This window comes from Epinephelus fuscoguttatus, linkage group LG4 (genome assembly GCF_011397635.1).
Source record: "Epinephelus fuscoguttatus linkage group LG4, E.fuscoguttatus.final_Chr_v1".
NCBI lineage: Eukaryota > Metazoa > Chordata > Actinopteri > Perciformes > Serranidae > Epinephelus > Epinephelus fuscoguttatus.
Window position 1 is genome coordinate 28,700,438 of NC_064755.1, and position 24,564 is coordinate 28,725,001.

General features: G+C 41.7%; 2 protein-coding genes across 2 annotated transcripts; one reads left to right on the forward strand and one right to left on the reverse strand.

The window, feature by feature from the left end:
• Positions 1-149: 149 nt before the first annotated feature.
• Positions 150-9,213, reverse strand: fan1 (FANCD2 and FANCI associated nuclease 1). The gene is made up of 13 exons (XM_049573917.1): positions 7,728-9,213; positions 7,506-7,646; positions 5,050-5,251; positions 4,739-4,972; positions 4,524-4,655; positions 4,322-4,430; positions 3,444-3,563; positions 3,151-3,315; positions 2,385-2,547; positions 2,198-2,301; positions 1,911-2,105; positions 1,329-1,457; positions 150-1,225 (listed from the first exon to the last, which is right to left on the reverse strand). The coding sequence occupies exons 1-13, from the start codon at positions 8,911-8,913 to the stop codon at positions 1,088-1,090; spliced, it is 3,018 nt and encodes a 1,005-aa protein (XP_049429874.1). The 5' UTR covers positions 8,914-9,213; the 3' UTR covers positions 150-1,087.
• Positions 9,214-9,597: 384 nt separating this feature from the next.
• Positions 9,598-24,389, forward strand: apba2a (amyloid beta (A4) precursor protein-binding, family A, member 2a). The gene is made up of 12 exons (XM_049575247.1): positions 9,598-9,747; positions 15,424-16,678; positions 16,906-17,010; positions 17,161-17,200; positions 17,290-17,435; positions 18,002-18,088; positions 18,173-18,355; positions 18,533-18,712; positions 18,879-19,091; positions 20,631-20,750; positions 20,910-21,050; positions 23,614-24,389. The coding sequence occupies exons 2-12, from the start codon at positions 15,455-15,457 to the stop codon at positions 23,683-23,685; spliced, it is 2,511 nt and encodes an 836-aa protein (XP_049431204.1). The 5' UTR covers positions 9,598-9,747; positions 15,424-15,454; the 3' UTR covers positions 23,686-24,389.
• The last annotated feature ends 175 nt before the right edge of the window (positions 24,390-24,564 follow it).

Here is a 24,564-nt window from a genome sequence, read left to right on the forward strand (position 1 = left end):
TCCATGATCCCCGGCCTGCATACATTAGAGCACGCCCAGGCTCAGCATTAACTATGCAGGGGTGTAATGTAATGTGTGCAATGTATAAATCTTAGAAGGCACATTAGAAAACAGGACAATGGAATCAAAATTTTATTTTATTATCCCTGTGTCCACATCAGCTCTCACATTTTGCATCCCAAGACAGCTCAGTATCACATCTCTTACATACCAATACATAATAATTAGCAGCCAGTTTGATAATCAATTTATAATTTGAGTCATTTATAAAACAAACATGCTAAAACACCCACCTTCCAGCTTCTAAATTGTGATAATTTGCAGCTTTTCTTCATCCAGTGTATTGGTTGACGTACACTGAATACTTTTGTTTCAGACCAAACATGAAATGTGATGACAAATTGGGCTCTAGGAACCCATTGTCTGACACCACAACAATACTCAGTTAATAAAGAATGCAAAAAGAAACTTAATCTATAATGAAAATACTCATTTTTTGCAGCCCTCTGCCATTTTTCTGGTCGAGTAAGAGTAGTGTAAGAGCAGCATATTTATAGGCATATTATCACAGTAATTACTTGCATAACAAACTCGTAGAGCTGTCATACAATTCATAAGCAGCCAACTAAATGTGAGTTTTCGTTGCTTGGCAACCCAAGATCCTGAGAATGTAGTGTTGCCAAAGAAAAGGAAACACCATCGGTTTGATGTGGTTGTTGGATGCGTTTCTTGTCATGCATCAGCTCTGATTATCTGTGGGCAAGCTATTTCTGATCCTGGCAGTTCTCGCTGATGATCTTCATCTCATGATGCACTGATTCCTATTAAACGCAGTGTTTTCCCCAATGTTATTGCCACATGTCACAAGGCACACTCCCTACTACCAGACTCCCTGTACTCAATAATAGGATAAATTTGAAATATATGAAAGATTGATTGAGTTTTTGAGATAAACATCAACATCCGTTTGAGATGACCAGAAACAGAAAAAGCTCCCTCATATTTTTTTTCTGCTGATGTTTCCATTTTGACCACACTCTGATTAATAGCAGCAAAGTCTTATCAGTCAGTTCTTCGGTGTCGCTGTTTATTCCAGACGAGCTCCTCTGGCTCCAGTAGCCGTCACGTGACACACCTCCACATCAGCCCCCAACTTCTGCAGCTCGTCCAGCCATATCTGTTGCTTCTGGGACAGCCGGTCATTGGGCCCCTTCACCTCCACCAGCTACAAAAACAAGACATGCCATATCACATTGCATGCTGCAGTATAATCAATGTAACCAGAGGAAAATACCAATTCAAAGAGCCAGGATGTGATGTGATCTCACCTTGTAGCTGTTGTTTGAGGTGTTCCACACCACTAGATCAGGCAAACCTCCACGGCAGTGTCTGTAGTCTTTAGACATCCGTGCTATTACCCCTCCTAGGAAGGGTCCACCCAGGCATGACACAAGAGACTGTAAATAGAGAATAAAAGTTGTAGAAGTAGTTACATTTGTACCTACAGTAACACATGTTGACAAACCATCTAATGCAAGTTACTTATTATACATATAAAGGTATACTTTGCATCATCTTGTAACAAGAAATAATGTAAGGAAACACTGCTGTGCATCTGCAACATTATGTAAAGTGTGATAAGTATAATAATATTCATTACCCCCTCATGTTTGTAAATGGAACGGGCAAACATTAGAAACACCTCTCAATATAACGAAGTCCAGTTCAACATCACTAAACTACAACCTCAATAATAAATGTCTAGTTAAATGAATACCTCACTTACACTGAACATTACTGTCTTTGTAAAGGTAGAATTAATGGCTGCTGTATTGAATTGTATTAGATTTTACAGGCGAACCTAATAAAGTGGCCACTCAGTGTATATTTATCAGAGTGTAAATAAATACCTGTGCCTGTTGAAGGGACGAGAAACGCTCCCAGTTGACCAGTGAACACACTTTACCCTCCTGGGACGTCCAGACATCTTCCAACATGACGTGCAGAGTCTCCACAGACGATTCGCTGAGCAACTGCACACGAGCGTCGATCGCCTCTTTTCTGTTCTCGTAGAAACAGTCAGTGTAAAAATCCAGCGGACATGTCTGTGAGCAGAAAGGAAGATGAGTTCAATTGTTATTCAGTGGATGCACAGATTTCCCGCAAATATTACAAACATAGATAAAGCTTGCTTTACCTGGTATGGATTTCTAAAAACATCTGGAATACCCTCCATAAAAATGATGTCCCACAGCAGGAGACCAAACAGTGTTGAGAATGTTGAGCCCTCTCCGTGGATCCCTATTAATTAACGATCACAATACCATGTTAAGGTGATAAAAGGATACCAAAATATTTATAACAGGTGAGACAAAACTACTTACCTTGATCAAAGCCTTGCTGGCGGTAATGTGCTAAAGACAGTTCTTCCACAGAGCATATTACAGTGGCATCGGCACTCTCTTCCCCTTCTCCATTTACTGTTATAAGAAACCTGGATTTACCCATGCCCCCCTCATGAGGGAACAGCTGTCCCCGGATAGTCACCTGGAAACAAAACTACCAACATTAATATATATATCTACTATTCTACATACACCCAACACTTATAGAGAACCAGTTTTCCCATGTTTTTGTATCTAAGTGACAAATGGAGACAACAGTTTTTTTAAATTGGCCCAGCGTTAAGCAAGAGCACCCCAGCTGCAGTGGTGAAACAGGCTGCATTGTAATCCCTACAGACCATTGTGCACCGTCCGTTTTGCATCCATTAAAGAGATTTTTAGAATGATACTTCTTGAGCAAGAGGTGAGGAAAAATGTTCAATTTCTCTGTAGGTTCTTTTCTGCAATGTTGTCAGACACTTATAAAGACAATCTGAGCCTGTCAGTGGCAAAAACAGTACTTTTAGTGGACATAATTGACGGTCCACAATTGCCTGTAGGGATTACACTGCAGCCTGTTTTGCTACTGTGGCTGCAGCGGTCTCTATCAACACTGGACTAATTTCAAAAATTGTTTTTTCCATTAGTCAGTGAAACACAAAAACATGTGAAAGCAGTGTCCAGGTTGAAAATACCAAGGTTTCCCTTTAACACTTGTTTTTTTCCCCCTAGAAACCCAAATACTAACATACTGTACTAAACTCACATGTGTGACATCTTGGACTTGGATAGTGGGCAGATCTTTTAGTTGCAGGCGATACTTTTTCATGCTGGCAGACTCTTTCATCCTCACAGCTCTCTGATGAAGAGAGAGTTTATGTCCAGTTCGCACCAAAGGATCTGACAGCCCCTCTCTGATCGCACAAATAGCCTAGGAGCAATGGGAAAAGACCACCGTTAAACAACCGAAACCACACAGCTGTTACTTTGCGTGCTGTCACACAAAGAGATAGATTATGTCTTTAAGAGGTGAATGAAGCCACAGATAGTGGTGCTCACTTGCTCAGGTTTTTTTAGGTGCTGGTGAAGGTTTAGTGCCAGTCTGTCCCACCATCGTCCTCGGCTGTCGGGACAGTAAACAAACTGCAACAATAAAGACCGCAGCTCCTCCACTGCCTCCTATGAAACAAATGACATCTTTTAACTATGACATGTTTTTTTTAAATCTAACCTTTACTTAACCAGGAGAATCCCATTGAGATTAAGAATCTCTTTTTCAAGGGAGACCTGGCCAATAAAAACACATAGAATTAACCAGGTAAATTAAAAACTTTGACACCTTCAGGAATCTGTCACTACTTCATTCATTTGGGATTTAAACGAATTAAAACAAGATTAATGCCATGAGTTTCAGTTTAAGTCCTTCTGCCACATGTTCCATGCCTAGGGTGCAGAATACACAACTGCCCTTTTTCCAATTTGTGAATGGACATTTAGAATAGAAAGCACAATGAATACTGAGAACGCAAAGAGTATTGTCTGACAGTTTTCTGCGTGATATAGACACATAGGTAGTATGGAAGCAATCCAAGAATTTTCCTATATATAAAAATGTACCAATGACAGAGCCTCGTGTAGCCAGAGCATGCTGTGTCAACCAAGGAAATACACTTAGCAGAGGTATGCATATAACAGATCACCATAATCCAACACTAATAAAAAAAAAAGTGGCAGCAACAAGTCACTTTATAACATCAAAAGACAAATACAACTTATATTGAAAATAAACACCCAGTTTTAGAATCAGCTTTTAGGGGTTTGTCAATCAAAATACCCAAACATATATAAAAATGAGCAACCCCTGTGTCACTTCTCTTAACAGTGAACACTGAACATTGCTTCATTAATGTGTGTGAGAGTGGATAAGGTCAGACAACCTCATAGCGCCGTAGCCTCTGCAAGATCTCCACCCCTCTGGATAAGATCCGAGTGTAAGCCCATCCTGCAGTGAAGCTGCGCAGGAAGACAGGCAGCTCCTCGTGGTGACTGTCCAACACAATGATAAGGTTAACATTTAACAATATCCAGAGACTCTATATCTCTGATTTAGACAAAAGCAAATAAACAGATTTGTGTCACCTGAGGTCATGGTTTTCCCTCAGCTCCTGCCAGGCACTTTTGGCAGCAGTGTAAAGCTCCATGGCCTCTTCCCACTGACCCCCCTGCATAGCCAAGACCACCTCCAGCAGGGCTCGCATGGATGCTTCATATCTGGTGTGACGGATGAAAACATGAGCATTTATTCCTGGTTATTCTGTGTGGGTGAAACATAAACTCTTTTGACAGACCCTCACCTGATAAGATCCTCTCTGTCCTGGAAAACCTTGACTCCACGCTGCACTGTGTAGTCTGGGAAGGCCAGGCGTCCTGAGTTAACCAGCAGGATGGTGAAGAGCTGGTTCTGCCCACCAGCCGCCATCTCCTCCTCATCCATGGTGTCCGTCAGAGAGAAGAGGAGAAGGATGCGAGAGAAGACTGCCCGAGGACCGCGACACAGGCGCACACAGGAACTCGCAAGCTGCTTTGCCCTTTAAGGTTTGAGAGGACAGTGTTGAGGTCATAACTACAATACTGTGAATGAACACAATGTGTTTGATCATCTCACCTTTTGAGGATGACAGCCCCAATGTTGTTTTGAGCAGGGGTCAGAGAGAAGAGGGACTTTTGCCTGCTCAGACGGAGGAGTCCATCCACTAGCTGCTGTTTCTGAGTCCCAGAGTTGCCCAGATGGAAAGTCTTTGCCAGAGATTTAAGTTCAGGAGCAGGCAGGAGATCCAGAGCCTCCCCCAAGTCCTGAAGGTCGCTCTCTTTGATAGACAAAAAAAAAGCACAAGATGGCATTAAAAACGGAAAACAGAAAATGTAAATGTTTGTAGTGATGTGGTATTCCAGGGGAAAGCACATATTGTTTGTTAGATACAGTACAGGCCAAAAGTTTGGACACACCTTCTCATTCAATGCGTTTTCTTTATTTTCATGACTATTTACATTGTAGATTCTCACTGAAGGCATCAAAACTATGAATGAACACATGTGGAGTTATGTACTTAACAAAAAAGGTGAAATAACTGAAAACATGTTTTATATTCTAGTTTCTTCAAAATAGCCACCCTTTGCTCTGATTACTGCTTTGCACACTCTTGGCATTCTCTCCATGAGCTTCAAGAGGTAGTCACCTGAAATGGTTTTCCAACAGTCTTGAAGGAGTTCCCAGTGTTTAGCACTTGTTGGCCCCTTTGCCTTCACTCTGCGTTCCAGCTCACCCCAAACCATCTCGATTGGGTTCAGGTCCGGTGACTGTGGAGGCCAGGTCATCTGCCGCAGCACTCCATCACTCTCCTTCTTGGTCAAATAGCCCTTACACAGCCTGGAGGTGTGTTTGGGGTCATTGTCCTGTTGAAAAATAAATGATCGTCCAACTAACGCAAACCGGATGGGATGGCATGTCGCTGCAGGATGCTGTGGTAGCCATGCTGGTTCAGTGTGCCTTCAATTTTGAATAAATCCCCAACAGTGTCACCAGCAAAACACCCCCACACCATCACACCTCCTCCTCCATGCTTCACAGTGGGAACCAGGCATGTGGAATCCATCCGTTCACCTTTTCTGCGTCTCACAAAGACACGGCGGTTGGAACCAAAGATCTCAAATTTGGACTCATCAGACCAAAGCACAGATTTCCACTGGTCTAATGTCCATTCCTTGTGTTTCTTGGCTCAAACAAATCTCTTCTGCTTGTTGCCTCTCCTTAGCAGTGGTTTCCTAGCAGCTATTTGACCATGAAGGCCTGATTCGCACAGTCTCCTCTTAACAGTTGTTCTAGAGATGGGTCTGCTGCTAGAACTGTGTGTGGCATTCATCTGGTCTCTGATCTGAGCTGCTGTTAACTTGCGATTTCTGAGGCTGGTGACTCGGATGAACTTATCCTCAGAAGCAGAGGTGACTCTTGGTCTTCCTTTCCTGGGTCGGTCCTCATGTGTGCCAGTTTCGTTGTAGCGCTTGATGGTTTTTGCGACTCCACTTGGGGACACATTTAAAGTTTTTGCAATTTTCCGGACTGACTGACCTTCATTTCTTAAAGTAATGATGGCCACTGGTTTTTCTTTAGTTAGCTGGTTGGTTCTTGCCATAATATGAATTTTAACAGTTGTCCAATAGGGCTGTCGGCTGTGTATTAACCTGACTTCTGCACAACACAACTGATGGTCCCAACCCCATTGATAAAGCAAGAAATTCCACTAATTAACCCTGATAAGGCACACCTGTGAAGTGGAAACCATTTCAGGTGACTACCTCTTGAAGCTCATGGAGAGAATGCCAAGAGTGTGCAAAGCAGTAATCAGAGCAAAGGGTGGCTATTTTGAAGAAACTAGAATATAAAACATGTTTTCAGTATTTCACCTTTTGTTGTTAAGTACATAACTCCACATGTGTTCATTCATAGTTTTGATGCCTTCAGTGAGAATCTACAATGTAAATAGTCATGAAAATAAAGAAAACGCATTGAATGAGAAGGTGTGTCCAAACTTTTGGCCTGTACTGTATACTTGATGTGTATAGCTCTTTCAAAACAATGTTACACAGTGCTTCACAAAAATGACTATGGTAAATGGTAAACATTCTTGGTAAAACATAAATCATTTTATATGACGAAAAGTTTCTAAGCAAGTTTATAAGTATGAGTTTTAGCAGAGATTTAAAGGAGGTCACTGAGGTAGAAAATAGAATTTCTGTTCCAGAGTTTGGGGGCCCCTTGGGAACCGAGTATTGCTAGATAAATACCAATTGCATCAATCCATTCGTTGTTTAAACAGCAGAGGATTTTGTGCAGAACAGCAGGGGGGCAGGAGCCTATCCCAGCATGCATCCTTCCTATCTTTTCTCACTCTCACTACGATCTATACCACCTTTGAGGAACAGCAGTTACAAATCAGGAGGAATAACAAACTTTTAGGAAGAGGAGCCAGATTTCAAACATTTTACTGTGTTTTTAGTTAAAAGTGTACAGATGTAACAAATGCAATCCTCATCAACAACAATATTTTGTTAGGGATTATTTACCTGACTGTAGAAGACCACTTTGAACCAGCTCCTGCGCGACAGGTCCCAGATCACTGCATATCTCCTCATAATCCAGCTTATTTACTTGCAGCCACTTCAGTTTCCTCTGGAAGAGTCTCACATACAGCTTCTGCCCCATGACTTTGAGAGGAAAAGCACATGTCAGTGATGAGACCTTACTTATATATTAACTAACAATGACTGAGTGATACATCAGCATACCTGAGACTTTCTCAAATGCATGGACGAATGACATATCCTCCTCATTAAACAATGACCTGTCATCCTCATTCTCAAGGACAGCTTGCAGTACGGTCCGGAAGTTACGGAGGTAGTAGGGAAGCCGTTGGGGATAAGAGCTCTCGACAGCCTGGTGACTGGTGGTGTTGTCAGCACCAGACTCTGCCACTAAATCACTATTGATTGCTGCAGCACTTTTCTCATGTGTTTCCTCTGAACTCAGAGGGGGGTCAAAAGTAGTGGTAGAGGGTACCTCAGTTTCAAGGTGGTGGGTATTAGTCATGTCTGCTATATTATCACTAGACAGCACCTCCTGTGGCTCCCTGCTGCTCCCCTCAAATTTGGCTTTTTTTCTGAAATCAGACCCCCTTCCAGTGAAAGTTGGTCTCTTCTTTCTTTTTGATAGTTTGGAGGAAGAGGAGGGCAGGTTTGAAGTAACCACTTTTTGGGGAGTTGATTTAGATGCTTTGTGTTTAAGTCCTTTGTCTGATAGATCTTTCACTGCTGTTGGAGTGTCGGCACTGGTTTCTGTCAGGTCAATGACTGTCACACTGTTGTTTGTGTCTTCTAAACTCTGAATCAGATGATTTTCTTTCTGTGAGCTGCTGAGTGTGTCAGAGGAATATTCCTCCTTTTCAGGACACAACGGTGCATGTTCATGTTCCTTCTGTGTCTTCTTAGGTGCCTTCTGACATTTCCTGGATAACTTGGAGGAGAGACTTCCCAGGTCAATTGTCCTGACCACACTTTTATTTTTTATCTCCCGTGGTGCCTGCTGAGAGTTATTCTTTTTAAAATAAGGGCTGGTCTCGGTCTCTTTAACCTCGTCTTCCTTTTTTGGATCCAGCTCTGGGGACTTTGGGGGCTTCCTCCTGGGTGACAGCTGGGTGCTTGGCACAACACTATTACTTGCTGAGGCGGCACTGCTGTCTCCTCTCTCAAAGTTCTGACATTGAAAATCAATGTGCTCATTGATCTTGAATCTTGGTACGAACTGGCCACACAGGGGGCAGGCCAGCTTGGGTGGAGGCTGGCTGCTGAAGAACGAGGTGATGGGAGTTGTGGTGGCAGCACTGGCAGAAGTCCCAGCACTGACGTTGCCTTTCTTCTTGCTCTTCGACAATGACAAACTTCGCCTGGGTTTGTCTTTGCTGGCTCTCTCGGTCATGATGCAGGCGGAAGGGGTGCTGCTCGATGAAAACCTTGACGTTTTTTAGAGGCTTTTCTCTGTTGCATAACGTCACTCTGTGGAGAGTCGATAATGCTATGGCTATGTTTAGCTAGCCTAAATGCTAACTTGGCTCAGAAAGAAACACTTCCTTTTAAATTGTCACACATTTGTAGCTTTTGGTGCTTCAAACGCATTATAAAAATTACCAAAACCACTGATATAAAGACTGTTAATTCAAAACATAAGCTTGCATACCGGTAGACGAGCAGCACGGTAGGATAACAACAATCCCGCTTCTCAGGCATAATTAGCAGAGCGCAGAGTTCTTATTAAGGTGTACTAATCGATCCCAACTACATCGATAGTCTCTTAACCATGCTCTTAACTGCCTTAACGCAAAAAAAAAACAAAAAACAAGATTAGATCATTTAAAAATATATTATTCCTGGATATTTATATGTATATATATTTTCAAATTAAATTCAATGGTAATATTATGCAAAAATATGTACGAATAACACCTTTTTCATACTAAATGACACCTTAATACTCTGCTAATTATGTAAGAAATTACAATTATCCAAGTGTTTTAATGTAAAGATAATATGTGCCATTTATTTATGCATATGTTTGACTGTGTGCTCATTATGCCTCTCCCTGTGTTATTTGTTGGGGGACAGAGCAGTGAGCACATGATGGGGGGTGTATTTCCTACACAGGTTCCTGGGCTGCTGTGCGGCTTTTATTCAAAAATCACCATTCCGGAGAGCAATCTGATCTGATCAGCACACGGGCATTTTGCAAGGAGGGCCGCCGACAGGACTGATGTTGGTAAGTGGCACGCAGGATTATCTACGGATGGATGGGGGAAGAATGTAACAGTGATGCACATAGGCCTACTGGGCTTGCGGTGGCAGAGCTGGAGACAATGCTGGATGTGCTCCTCTGGTACAACATCAGCCCATGAGCTGGATGTCAGCATGGTGCAGTCTCGATGCTTCAAATCAAGGTCGATGTGAATTTGCAGCAGCAGGATAATATTTGCGTTCAGATGGTAAAAAAAAAAAAAAGCTCTGTGTGTGCATGTGTGTGTGAGAGAGAGTGTGTGTTTGTTTGTGCAGCGAGTCAGCTCCATCACTGCGTGCTATATGCGCAGGATATATCCGATTATCTTATCGATATTTAAGCAGATGGGAATGCGGCGTCCACTTGTGGGGAAACCGGAGCAACCACAACAACCACTCCTGCAGCTGCGGCAAAAGTTCAGCGTAATGGGTTTATAAAATACCACCACAAATACGTCAAGGGCAGGGCGAAATGCGTGAAATCTCACATATTCCCCCGCACACCAATTAGAGACAATAATGAACCATATTGTTTTTAATCGCCGCTTCAGCACCATGGAGAGGTCATGATTAGGTCCGTGTGTTATGCTGTAATAGAGGTGATCTGGCGGGGGGATTAGGTTTGTGCTCATAATCTCAGTTGCATTATCATCTGATCAACACAGTGAGAGGTGTGGATTTATTGTGGTGAGTGTGTATCTAAACCTTGAGCCCAAACAGCGCAATCGCACTGTTTTTTTTTCTTCACAGCCTCAAGCTTACATGATTCATGTTTAGATGAGGGTGTTGACATGTTGAGACTGGGCGGGTATCAGACCACTGTGTTCAATGTTATAGCTCTGTTACACTCTGTACCAATCAAGCGATACAGCCTTTATTACCCGACTGAGAACAGCACACATCGGGGGGGAGGGGGGCTTTCAAAAAATGGCTTTAAAATCATAGATCCAGAGAATATATATGGTCTTATATGCATGAAAATATGCAGACTAAATCACTGTAGTAGCCTATATCTTATTTATTATTTTAGATTGATAGATTATTTTTATAATATCATTTTGTTGGTGTCATACATGCTCTGCAACTAACTATTATTTTCATTATCAGTCAGTCTGCCAATTATTTTTTTCTTTGGTGAATGCAATGATTAATCGATAAATAAATGAATCAACAACTAATTTGATAATCGATTGATCGGTTTAAGTCATTTTTTTAAGAAAATAAAGTCTGATTCCAGCTTCTGCTGTGAATATTTTCTTCTTTCTTTACTCCTCTATGACAGAAACCGAATAGTTTTGGGTTGTGAACAAAACAAAACATTTGAGGATGTTATATTTGGGAAACACTGATCAACAGTTTTCACCATTTTCTGACATTTTTTCAACCGAAACAACTGATCAAGAAAATAATCAGCAGAATAATAGACAGTGAAAATGATCATTTGCTGCAGCCCTTATTAGGCAAGGCAAGTTTATTTGTAGAGCACAATTCGTCCTGACTCTGGGCACCAGCAGGAGGCCAGTCCCTGAGGTCCTCAGAGTCTGAGATGGTTCATATGGCACTAACATGTCAGAGATGTACTTTGGTGCTAGGCCGTGGAGAGACTTGTACACAAGCAGAGCTGCTTTAAAGTCTATTCTCTGAGCCACAGGAAGCCAGTGTAGAGACCTGAGCACAGGACTAATGTGCTCGTACTTCCTGGTTTTGGTTAGGACCCGAGCAGCAGCATTCTGGATGTACTGCAACTGTCTTACGGCCCGTTTGGAGAGGCCAGTGAGCAGGCCGTTACAGTAGTCTAACCTACTAGAGACAAATGCATGGATAAGTCTCTCCAAGTCAGGCTTAGACACTATACCTTTGATTTTGGCAATGTTTTTTAGATGGTAAAAAGCTGCTGATGTTATTGATTTGATGTGGCTGTTAAAGTTCAAGTCTGAGTCCATTATTACCCCGAGATTTCTAACCTGATTTGTAGGTTTTAGAGAGAGAGACTGGAGGTGACTGCTGACACTTTCTCTTTGTTTCAGTGGACCAAATACGATGACTTCAGTCTTGTCTGAATTTAGCTGGAGAAAGTTGTTTTGCATCCACACACTGACCTGCTGGATGCAGTGACAGAGTGAATCCACTGGTCCATATTCACCTGCTGCCAGTGAGACATAGATCTGAGTGTCGTCTGCATAATTGTGGTAGGACACATTATTACTTTGTATTAACTGGCCTAAAGGCAGCATGTAGAGATTGAACAGAAGGGGTCCCAGGATTGACCCTTGGGGCACCCCACAGGTCAAGGCCATGTGGTCTGAGACACAGTTACCAATTTCAACAAAGTACTTCCTGTCTTCTAGATAGGACTTCAACCAATTTAGGGCAGTGCCAGAGATGCCCACCCAGTCCTCTAGTCTCTGTGAAAGGATCTCATGATCGACAGTGTCAAAAGCAGCACTCAGATCTAGCAGGACTAAAACTGAGACTTTGCCTGCGTCAGTGTTCAGGCGGATGTCATTTGTCACCATAATAAGAGCGATCTCAGCGCTGTGATGGGGTCTAAAACCTGACTGGAAAACATCAAAGGAGTTGTTCTTTAGGAGAAAGTCAGTAAGCTGTTGGTAAACAACTTTCTCAAGGACTTTGCCTAAAAACGGCAGATTTGAAATGGGCCGGTAGTTGTTCAGTACTGTGGCATCAAGACTGCTCTTCTTTAGGAGAGGCTTTATGACCGCAGGCCTTTGGGAATGTTCCAGATTGTAGTGACATGTTAAATATGTGAGTGAGTGGTGGTAACAAACTGCTCAGCACAGACTTTAGAAATCTAGTGGGTAACACATCGAGGCAGCATGTAGACGAACTCAGACTGGTGATGATCTCTTGGACAGTTTTGTCAGTTACAGGTGCAAAATGAGTCAGCTCTAAGTGTCTAGGTGGCTGCAGGGTTGTTATTGGTGTTGTGGAATTGATGGCATTTTTAATGGTCTGAACCTTGTCGCAAAAGAATACTGCAAACTCATTACACTTAGAGGTGGAGATCAGTTCCAACGGCAGTTGAGCTGGAGGGTTTGTTAATCTGTTCACTGTTGCAAATAAGACACGAGAGTTGTTAGTGCAGTTTCCAATAATTTCCAAAAAGTACCTCTCCCTTGTTCTACGTAACATCCGGTTGAACACATACAACTTTTCTTTATAAATTTCATAATAAACATGAAGCTTCGACTTGCGCCATTTCCGCTCGGCCCTCCGGCACTCCCTTTTCTGTGCCCTGACCGAGTCGTCATTCCTCCATGGCGCCTTCTGCTTATTTTTAACCATTTTAACCTTCACAGGGGCAATGGTGTCCAGAACATTCAAAACACTCAAAGTAACAGAATTCAACAAATCATCAACATTAGAACATGAGGCATTTTCAAAGCTTATCATTTCCATGAACAGAGCACCTGTACTGTTATTTATGTATATGATATTTTCTGATATTAAATATCAGAAAATAGTTCAACTCAAAGATGTTGTAATGACTGTCATAGAAAAATAAGAATTTACAAGGCTGGAACCAGTGGATTTTAGCATTTTTGAAATACGATTGTCAAAATTGTTGCAGATTAATCCTCTGTCTCTCAACTAATAGATTAAACAACTATTCAGTTTAGCTGTATAGTGTATGACTTTGATATAGTGTAGCAGTATATCATCCTGAGACCTGAACGTTTGTCTGGTATGCATTTTTAATCTCTCCTAGCTATTTGGGATCAGAAGGGCCCGGTCAGTAATAAAAATTAACATTGTCATTGATAATTAAGCTCCAATGTCCTCAATGAAACGACAATCAAGTCCCAATGTCTTCAATTCTTCCTAGATAACAGTGTCTTGTTACTATTGCTAAAATTGGTCAATTTGTTGCCACATCAAACTACATACATTATTTATCATTAATAAACAAGTTTCAACCATAAAATTTGTTCAGGTTTTGGACCTTGTCCACTTTTGTGTCGGGATCGGCTGCAGACTGACTTGGCAGAGATGGCAGCCATCTTGTTTTTACATGGATTAGTGTATTGTGATCTTACTGCCACTAGGTGGCACGGAAAAGTGTCCACGAACGAGGACACCAGGTCTAAGTTAAGCAGAATGAAGTATAAGGTCAAGTAAACCCAAAATGTGATGGGATATTTTCTTTTTTGTTGTTGTTAGACTTCTAAAATAACTAAAGAAAATCATACGGGAGACAGAGAAGAGCGCAAAGACATTTGTTCACCACCAGCTTTGTTTTAATTCCCATTGAGCTGTAACATTATCTGTCCATTTGCCAATAGATACGATGTTGTGTTGTGCTCTAGTCCAGGGCAAACATCCATTCAGAGATGCTGTTCAGATGTCAAACAAATGATGTACTACTCCACACACAGTTTTCCTCAGAGGACATAAGTCATGGATCATAAATCCGGCATCCACACTAACCACATTTCTGAATGACGGTATACTTCTAGTTGTAAAAAGAAAACACAACAGTAGTTTTGCGTGAGAAAAACATCACATGCTGCTGGTCTGGTTCACTTAAAACTGTTTTGCTGCATCATGTCTCCTGTTCTGCAGGACATCACGACAAAATTAGAGCAGATACAACAAAGCAAGATGACAGATAACAAACAACATCAGCAACCACAGACAAAAGGACTGAGATGGCGCCTGTGGGTGTTACAGTAGATGGTGTAGAGATGGGTGTACATCATTATGACTTTAATAAGTGGCCACTGTTTGTCCTTGAAGTAGGGACCGTGTTCGTTTAAAGTGAGGCATTTATTTGATATAGTCTCTGTCCAAATTTGTGTGCAAGTGTGGAAACAAGTCTTGGATCATACGTTCTTTAAATCTGGTACAGTGTGAAGTGCTTGAGAGATGTTCTGGGAATGTGTTGTTGGGTTGTACTGTGGTAGTTTGCAAAGTGAACAATGGAAGAGATTGTTTTGTAGCTGAAACAAAATCTTAATGGCTAAATAATTTGTGTATTAATGTAAGAGAACAGCATACCCACTGGCAGTTTATTTCTACAGTGTTTTGGTTCCAGTCATGGGTGGATTATTGAGCAGGCCTACCCGGCACAAGCCCAGGGGCCCAAAGAGTCAGGGCCTCCCCTGGCTTTCACCTGCAAAATGTCACTTGAATAAACACAAATCAGCTTGGAAGAGACTCAAAATGACTACCAACAGATGCAAAATATATCCAAAGAGACTCACAAACACACAAAAACACACAAAAAGGGGCAACACAACCACAAAAGGACTACAAAGAGATGAAAAATGATCATTAAAAGACACAAAACAACTACAAAAAGATGCAAAATGACTACAAATAGACACAAAACCACAGAGAGATGCATAACGACTGCAAAGAGATGCAAAAGTAATACCAAAAAGAGGCAAAACAACTATAAAATGTGTGTCTTGCAGCTGTTCAGGAGAGGTGGTAGGGTCTTTTGCATGCCTGTTCCCAGGGACCCATTGTCTTATAATCCGTCCATGGTTCAAGTGAATACATTTGACATAATTTCTGTCCATTCTCTTTTAAAACTTGGTGTTTGGGAAAAAATGCTGTTGAAGGAATGAAGTGAAAATGGATAGAGGGAATAATGCATCTGTAAAATCTAATTTTGGCTTTCTATTAATGTCCGCAGGGTTGAGGGTAGTAGGCTTACAGGGCCAGTTATGGCTCATGGAAAAAGGCCAGGAAACATTACCAAAATATTGGCTCCCAGCCCTCCACCGTGCCCCGGTCCAGGATTCCTCAAACAGAGCCAAGCAGAGCAGCGAAGTTTGGTGACGGAGGCGTCCGAGAAACCACCGTGTACCTTGAAGGATGACAACAACGACCAGCTGACTCCTCCTGTCCCTGCAAGCCACTTTTACATGAGTTGTGATCCTAGTCCTGAGGACATGGAGGACACCTGCTCTGAGTATGACAACGTGGGCTCTGATGTGGAGCAGGACTATGATGAGGTGCTGCATTTGAACAGAGAGGGCGTTGTGGACACGAGGTACTACAAACAGTACTCTCCTGAGGATGCTGGCTATATAAAGCATACAGTAGGTGATGATATTAATGAGAACAGCAGTGTTGTTGACCAGTTCCCTCCAAGGCCTCGTCATGGCACAGAAATGTGTGAGGGATCACAATCAGACACTAAGCCTCACAAGACGGGCCATCGCTTTAGGTCACATTGTGCTCCGGCCGCTGCAGATGAAGCAGAGAGGGAGGTGGAAAACTGCCAGGAGAACAGGTTCTTCTTCAGTGAAGGAGATGAGATTGAGGAGGTGCTGGATGGGGCCAAATTCATAGAGGATTTAGAGGAGACAGAGAACAGTGTTCAAAGGCAGACGAGCCTTTATCAGGACAACGAGAACGAAAGAATTAGAAAGGGAGGTGATGAAAGGGAAAGAGAAGATGACACTCGAGTTGCAAGAAACCATAATATCCCAGGAGCCAGTAAGAAGTGTGAGTCGTCTCACATGGGCTCAAAGGAGAAGGAGAGGCAGGGTAAAGGACGAGGGAGGAGGGGAGCAGGAGAGGACGTGGAGCATATTGTTTCTGGGATCAAAGGATGCACCACCAACAGTACTGAGCAGCGTCCAAAGACTTTGTCCAAGGACTGCAAAAAAGCCGCTGTGCGGACCAAAGCCAGGTCCGGTTCCAGTAAACAACATCCTCCTCCACCACCTCGTCATTCCCATGCTCAGCCGCCCCCAGACACCCAGAAGACCCCGCCTCGTAGAGACACTCCTCCTGTTCCCAGACCCAGTCCCCCCTCCTCTGCAAATAGCCGGGAGAGCGAACCCAGGGTTATCAAGCCATCCCTGGCTCCTCATCACACAGCGGAACAACAGAGGGAGCCTCTGGAGGAGAGGCAGAGACGGACAGAGAAACCTCAGCAGGTAACTAGTGCAAATAGGCCAAGTCTTTGTGAGATCTCGTCCCCTGTGGTTTGTGTTTGTTTCTGCACAATCTACCTTCTCCATGTCCCAGAGTGAGGGAAGATTTTAATTACATGCTTTGACACAAATAGTCTTTCTCGTCCTTGCCACATGAAGCCCTCATCCATACAGCTCAATAAGAAACATTTAGGCTTGCTGAAGTTAAAGCAGATGCTTGTATACGACAGGTGGAGAAGCCAAGCACAGCTGTGATACCTGAAGATGTGCCAGAGCAGCCGAGGAGGCCTCAGGGTCCAGAGTTCGTGCCTGCAGAGGAGAGCAACATGCCCAAGGTGAAGACTTACCACTGTTTTTAATTCATAAGCATCTTTTGCTGACTAATCTGTCTTTTTACATCTTCATTATTTCATTTTAGGGGTTTTCAACCATTGTTACTATAAAATATGTTCCACTGATGTCTAACTTGTTAACTTATTTTAAAGAACTCACAGGAAGCTGCGTCTTTCCCCAGCTTTGAGGACGGTAATTGTCTCTCCATACTCTTAGATTTCATAATTCCTTGCAGCACATTACAATGTTTCACAATGACATCCTTTCGTTTTGCTGCACAGTCCCGGGTCCCTGTGAGCCAGAGGATCTTATTGATGGGATCATCTTTGCTGCTAACTACCTTGGCTGCACTCAGGTGCTGTCTGATAAAAATCCATCCAAGTCTGTCCGCATGTCCCAGGCCCATGAAGCTGTCAGCCGCATCAAGGTAATCTGCCTCTTTAGGGACAGTCGTTAACATCCATTGATTTGGTTTATAAATATTAAAGTCTTTGCTGTTTCTGTGTCTCAGAATTGTAGCAATACATTTTAAAGAAATATGGATTGGCCCTATGGTCAGAAGAAATTGATAAGAAAATTTATGGTGAAATGTATTTGGGCCTTTTGGCATTAGACAAGTTGCCATTTAAGATTTAAACTAAGAGGAACACTTAACTCCAGGTCCTGAGGGTGTGTTTGCAGGTTTATCGATGTCTCTGGGTAAAACAGCAAGCTACTTGTTCAGCACTGGCAGAGGCCTGTTCTCCCAAAGTGCCTTTTACTTTGGCTTTTAATGGAATTTTTAAGTGTACATGTACCTGAATTGCCAGCTGAATTATTTGTGAGGGTGAGCCATGCAGCAGTCATATCTTACCACACGGTGGAGCTGTTGCATGCCTTTTTTACTCACCTGCCCATGTTGGGGTTTTGATAATGAGCTTGAAGTTTGCACTGTGAGATGAAAGTACATAAATATTTAGTGTATGATTAAAACATATGCTATTTATTTTAAAGAGCCAAGATGAAGACTCTCAAATGATGACAGAGGTGGACCTGTTTATCTCCACTAAAGCTGTCAAAGTGCTTAATGCTGACACACAGGTTAGTAACTCTTTGTGTGTTGATTCTTTTCTGTGTTGAATCTATTTTCAGATATAATGATTGTCATAATTTTGCTCCATATAGGAGACAATGATGGACAGTGCCTTGCGGACCATCTCCTACATCGCAGACATTGGCAGCATTGTGGTTCTGATGGCACGTAGGCGCATGTCTCAGGCTTCATCAGAGGATTTCTCAGAATCTCCTGACTCCAGCGAAGGGAAGAGTCAGTACAGGATGATCTGCTACGTCTTTGAGTCAGAGGATGTGAGTGTTTGCTGCTTAACGGCACACATTTTTAGTTTTGGGTTTACTTTTTTTTGTTCTGTTTTTGATTTCTTCTGTGGTTACTAAAACATTGCAATCTTTCTCACCTCCCTGCTGCTGTCAACTGGAATAGCCTTTCTGCTGAGTAGTTTTCCCCAAACTCTCCCCTTCCCACAGGCACAGCTCATTGCACAGTCCATCGGTCAGGCTTTTAGCGTGGCCTACAGAGAATTCCTGCGAGCCAATGGCATCAACCCGACCGACCTGAGCCAGAAACAATACAGTGACATCATCAACTCCCAGGAAATGTACCACGATGACCTCGTCCATTTCTCAAACTCAGACAACTGTAAAGAGGTATGACATTTTTTATTTGGCTGCAGGTGAATTGTGGATGGTGACAGATGGATTTCCTGACATACAACATAAATGGCTGCACCGTCTCACAAATCTTCCAAACGCCAGCATGTGACATTCAAAATGTGCTTGGAGATGATTAAGAAATGCGTTTTCTTTGTTCCAGCTGTATGTGGAGAAGCAGAAAGGGGAGAGCCTCGGTGTGGTGATTGTAGAGTCCGGCTGGGGCTCCATTCTGCCCACAGTCATCATGGCCAGTATGCTGAACAGCGGCCCCGCGGCTCGCTCTGGAAAACTCAGTGTTGGGGATCAGATTATGTCCATCAATGACACCAGCCTGGTGGGGCTGCCACTTGCCACCTGTCAGGGCATCATCAAGGTATGGAGCACATCAGGTACCTCCAGTTTCACATATTAAAGATACACTATGCAGGATTTCCCTAAAAAATAATGTATAAAATCTCCTCAGTCTTCACTTATGACCCACTTAAAATATGTGGCAGTGCATTCTTCTGCCGAGACCCCGGCCTCTGCCTGCATTTTTTTCTTATTTTCTAAGTTTGGGACATTTATGGGTGTGTGTTCCCCCCCATCGCTCAGGTGAGGTTTGGGTTTTATAAAAAGGTAGCCACCAGGTGCCAGATGGAAAGCAGCAGGCATCCAGGGGCCAAAAGCCAAAGGAGAGTGAATCTGGGGTTGGATTTTACTTTCACTTTCACTGGTGAACATGTTTACAAACAGTAAATGGCAATCCTGCATCATATACCTTTAATTATTCAGTCAGTCTTCACTCACAGTGGAAATATTTGAATCAGGGAATGACACAGTGGGGGATATGGGTACCTCTAGGGGTACATTTGAATACTGCAAGGGGTATGTGAGTTGTTTTTTGTTTTGAGAAGAGAATCCGAAAAATATCAGTCGTAATGCGTAATTCCTGAAATAATTATACAATAAGCTCAATAAAACATGTAAATGTAAGTTTGATAAACCACATTTTATAATCAGAACTTATTTGCTACTTCTATTGTCTACTGTGTGTTTTATGACGGGTCTTAGTGAACCCTACTGTGCACGAATCGTCTCTCTGATCAGAGACTTGACACTGGATATCATCAACATACATATTACTCAACAATCACCATTGCATATCTGTATATAACAACAATTACTAAAGAAAATGAGAAATTATTATTTACTTTAAAAAATTTGATAGTTGATTTAAAGTTAGAGAATATTTGAGTTATAGAATAAGCATGCCATTTTTGTTATATATGCTATTGACTATTTAAAAAAAATAAATAAATAAACTTGACAGAGATGGGTTTGCCTTTTTCAAGGGCATATATAGTAAATGTCACTGTTTTTAATTTAATGAGGCTTTTAGCATGGCCTACAGAGAATTCCTGTGAACCAGTGGCATCAACCTGACTGGCCTGAGCCAGGAACAATACAGTGACATCATCAACTCCCAGGAAATGTACCACAATGAGTTATAGATGCTATTGACTATTTTACAAAAAAAAGAGAAAAAAACATGACAGATTAGTTCTCCTTTGAAAACAGGCGTATTTTCAAGGTGGCAATCACTCATAAGGGCCCATTCACACAAAAATGTGAATGGGCCTATCCCACAACGATTCTTATTTTCAAGTGACTATACATTAAAGAAAACATAGTTATGAAAGTTATATTCATGTTCTGCCAAATATCCTCCTAAATCCTGCACACTGGACCTTTAGTTATTTAGCAGGACAATGTATGTGGGACTGAATTAAAGAAACTGCAGCTCCTATGTCTTTAATATTTTTTTTGAAAAGTAATGGAAGAATAAGATGTATCAGGCTTTGGCTACAGGTAAAATGACAGACTTATCCTTTAAAATAACTGTAATGTGTTTCTATGGTTTTCGGTCCAGGGTCTGAAGAACCAGGTGAGGGTAAAGCTGAGTATTGTGAGCTGCCCTCCTGTCACCACCGTCCTCATCAAGAGACCCGATCTTAAGTTCCAGCTTGGTTTCAGTGTGCAGAATGGCATCGTGAGTAAACCCTTATTATTATGAAGCATGATACTGCGCTTTAGGTTGAGACTCAAAATGAACATCAGCTTCTGCAGAGCATGGCTGTCTTTAAAGTGTGAGGGTTGTGCTGTGTACTATGCATTAAAATACAATGTGGGTTTTTTTTCACCTCCTCAGATCTGCAGCCTAATGAGAGGGGGCATAGCTGAGCGAGGCGGCGTTCGTGTTGGACACAGAATCATTGAAATAAATGGTCAGAGTGTTGTTGCCATGGCACATGAGAAGATTGTTCAAACCCTGTCTGTCTCAGTGGGTGAGGTAAGAAGTCCTCATGCCACAAGATGGCAATTTTCACTGATTACTGCACCACACAAGTCACCGTACCATGCAGGGCTTTTAAAGATATACACACACAGATCAAAGTTGAGTTTAGTTTAAGTTTTTACTTTACAATCAGCAAATTAACAGATTTATATTCAGTAATTTGAAGTCAAATACAGAAAATGATGGTGTATGGATTCATAACTAGCAGGATCTGTTTCGGCTTAATTGTCTTTGCAGTCTTCTCTAGCCCTTTTGTTATCCTCGGGTCCATTTAACCCGAGTTCTACAGTCACTTTATCATAAAAATGATGTTTTTTCATCTACATGCACCAAAATTACATGGGTGGTACCAGTGGTGCAGTGGTAGTTGATGAGGTGGTGCACTACTGAATGGATAGGCAGGTTAGCGTGGAGGAAGTGGGTATACTCTCCTATATATTACAATGGCTTCTTGGCTGATAGGTGGGTATACTGTAAATGGCCAGAAAAAGAAGTGGGCATACCCCGTATACCTGCGTATACCCTCCACTACACCACTGGGTGGTACCCTATCATGCCCTTTGCAAATAAAATTTATTATCACAACTTTTGATTGAATTGTGGGTGTTCTACTCAAGTGAGCAACCCCTTGTGCCTTTCCCGGGTCAATTTGTCAACACACACACACACACACACACACACACACACACACCTCAAAGTATAACTTCAAAATACAGGTGCGTAAAGTAGATTTCAAAATCAACTTTAGCCTACATGATGAAGATGAACAGAGCTTTGGGACAACACACATGCACACACACACACACACACACACACACACACACACACACTGCAAACTTCAAACTACAGGTCTGTAAACTACATTTCAAAACAAGTTTTGCTTCCATGATAAACATAGCTTCCTGACAACACACACACACACACATCCCACACACCCACCCAAAACCGGGTCACTTTGACCCAGGAGGAAAGTCATGACATAGACGCGAAGATAACACAAGGGCTGGAGTCGTACAATTTTGAGTTATTTTACCTCATACTTTTTATGTTAGGACACTTGGCCACTACAGCTTTAGTTACTACTTAAATGCGATGCATTGTTTTTGACTGAATCACCCAACAGCATACAAAATAGTTATAATGTGCTGCAACAATAAAATGCTGCTTACATGTTAATTCATCTGCAATATTAATTCACTTTTATCTTATATCATGTTGTCATACTTTAAAAAGGCCATTTTGCATAGATGAGTGCTTTTTAGTGGAGTATTTTTACACTGTGGTACCTTAACTTGAAAAATTGAAGGTTGAAGGTTTGGAGACAAATAGCAAAATTTACAGCTGCTTACATTTAAAATATATATACAGCCACAAATGTGAATCAATACAATGAAACAGCAACACACTTTTTGTTATTTATTTTTCATCACCCTAAGGCACGAAGCAAATAGGAATATGAATTAAATATAGCAGCTGCAGGTCAGCTGGTGCTGGAACAGAAGTTCCTGTAGCGCCTTGGTCTGATTCTGTCAGCCCTTTCACTGTCACAGTTGTTTTTCAGTGAGGATACAGAGCTGTGTTTTAAAGGACAGCAGCTTTTGCTCAGGTTGGGAGAAGCTGCAGGACGCTATAGTCAGAATACTCAGGAACCAGGGGCAGGGCTTTTCACAGCAGGGGAGAGCGACTAATGACAAATGCAGTCAATTTTGTGCACATGCAAATTAGCAAAGTTTACAATCTATTATTTTGTGTGCAAGCCAAAAAGGGCATTTATATCTCCTGGCTACAGCTCATCTCACTGTACAATTGTTTGTGTTCTAACTGAGGAAAAAAGTGATTTATTTGACAGAAAAATGTGTGAAGGTAAGTTTACTTAACTAGCTATTACAATGCAGTTCGAATGAATATTAAAAAGTCAAGTTAGGCATCCAACTAAAAACCCATTTAAAGAAAAAAAAAAACATTGACTTTGAGACAAAGGAACTGTGAGTGGTAAAATGCTAACTTATTTTCATGGCCCAGGGCTCATTCCTAGGGCACTCTTTAGTAGTAGGCTATAGCTGTTAGCAGTGGTAGTTTTGAATTACAATTTTAGTGTTCCCTGAGTTTTAAGCTAAGCTAACTAAACTAATATCAGCCGTTGTTGTGTGCTCTGGCCACATATCCACTTCCCTGTCTCACTGATTTTGGTCACTGGGTCTTGTAGATTAAAGCCCAAGAACATAAATCTGTTTCTTAATGTTGACAGTTTATTATAAATTTATGATCAGGTGAGTTTCTTTATCAAACATTTTTGGTCTGCTCCATTACTTACACCTTTCAACAACTGTTTGTTTTGCGTGTTTTTCCCCAGTTTCTCCCAGTATTTATCTCCATTAAAGCCATCAAAGCGTATTCTTTCTCAGTAATGGATTCAAGGTCTCTTCTGAGTCTCTGATGGCACAGAAGAAAGTAAATTAGGCCTGGATTCAAGTGATGTGATTAGGACTGTGCCTCTATAAACGAGCTCTTAAGTTGACAGGATAATTGTCCCCTCTCCTCTCTGTCTCTCTGCCAGATCAACATGAAGACGATGCCCGCCGTGATGTTCAGACTGCTGACAGGACAGGAGACGCCTATCTACATATAGAGACCCTGCATGGTTCAGCCCACTGTCGCTCTGCATGTCTGGCTGCGTGGAGGCGAGGGGACAAGATGATGGACAGGTGGCTCAGTGGGACGAGGAGAATTTATTTTTCTATCATTTTATTTTCTCGGCCTCTCGTTGCAATGCTGTAAAGAACATCCAGTTCTCATTTTTCAGGTTTTATCTTGAATTACATTGTCATAATGGCCTTACAATGTGAATACTCTGTCTGTAGTACTGTACGTGAGTTTCTGGTGTTGAAGAGAAGTAGCTTTAAGGTCATGATTATTTTCTTATGAAGAGATAAATTAGTACATTTATTTTTTATTTAGTCATTTTTATAATGTGTATGGAGTTTCAAAAATGTACTTCTACTGTAAATACTTTGGATTACTCAAGGACTTGGTTGGAAAGGCCATATTACTCCTACAGTATATGCATGTTATTATGAAGAATTACTGACCAGGGATTCATTCTCAATCTGACATGATAATCTATTACAGTAAGTATTAAAAAGATAATAATATGCTGTACAAAGGCACTGAACTACGTGTATTATGGTGATGCTGAAGGCCAAAGACACACTACTCCTTTTCAAAGACATACAGTATGGGTGATCATTACCTTTACCGGAGCGTACAGTACAAGAATGTATCAAAATATACATTACTGAATGAATGTAATGTTATAACACACTAAGAATACAATCTCACCAATGAATGCTTGTTGTTGTTTTTATTTTATTAAGGTGTAACTGCAAAACAAGTGGATACAAACGCACAAGACATAAAGTACATTTGCCTGAATTAGAGATCATTAACTGTATGTATCCAAGCAGTTTGGTATTCATTCCTCCTCTTCTGTTTTCACATTTAATCGGAT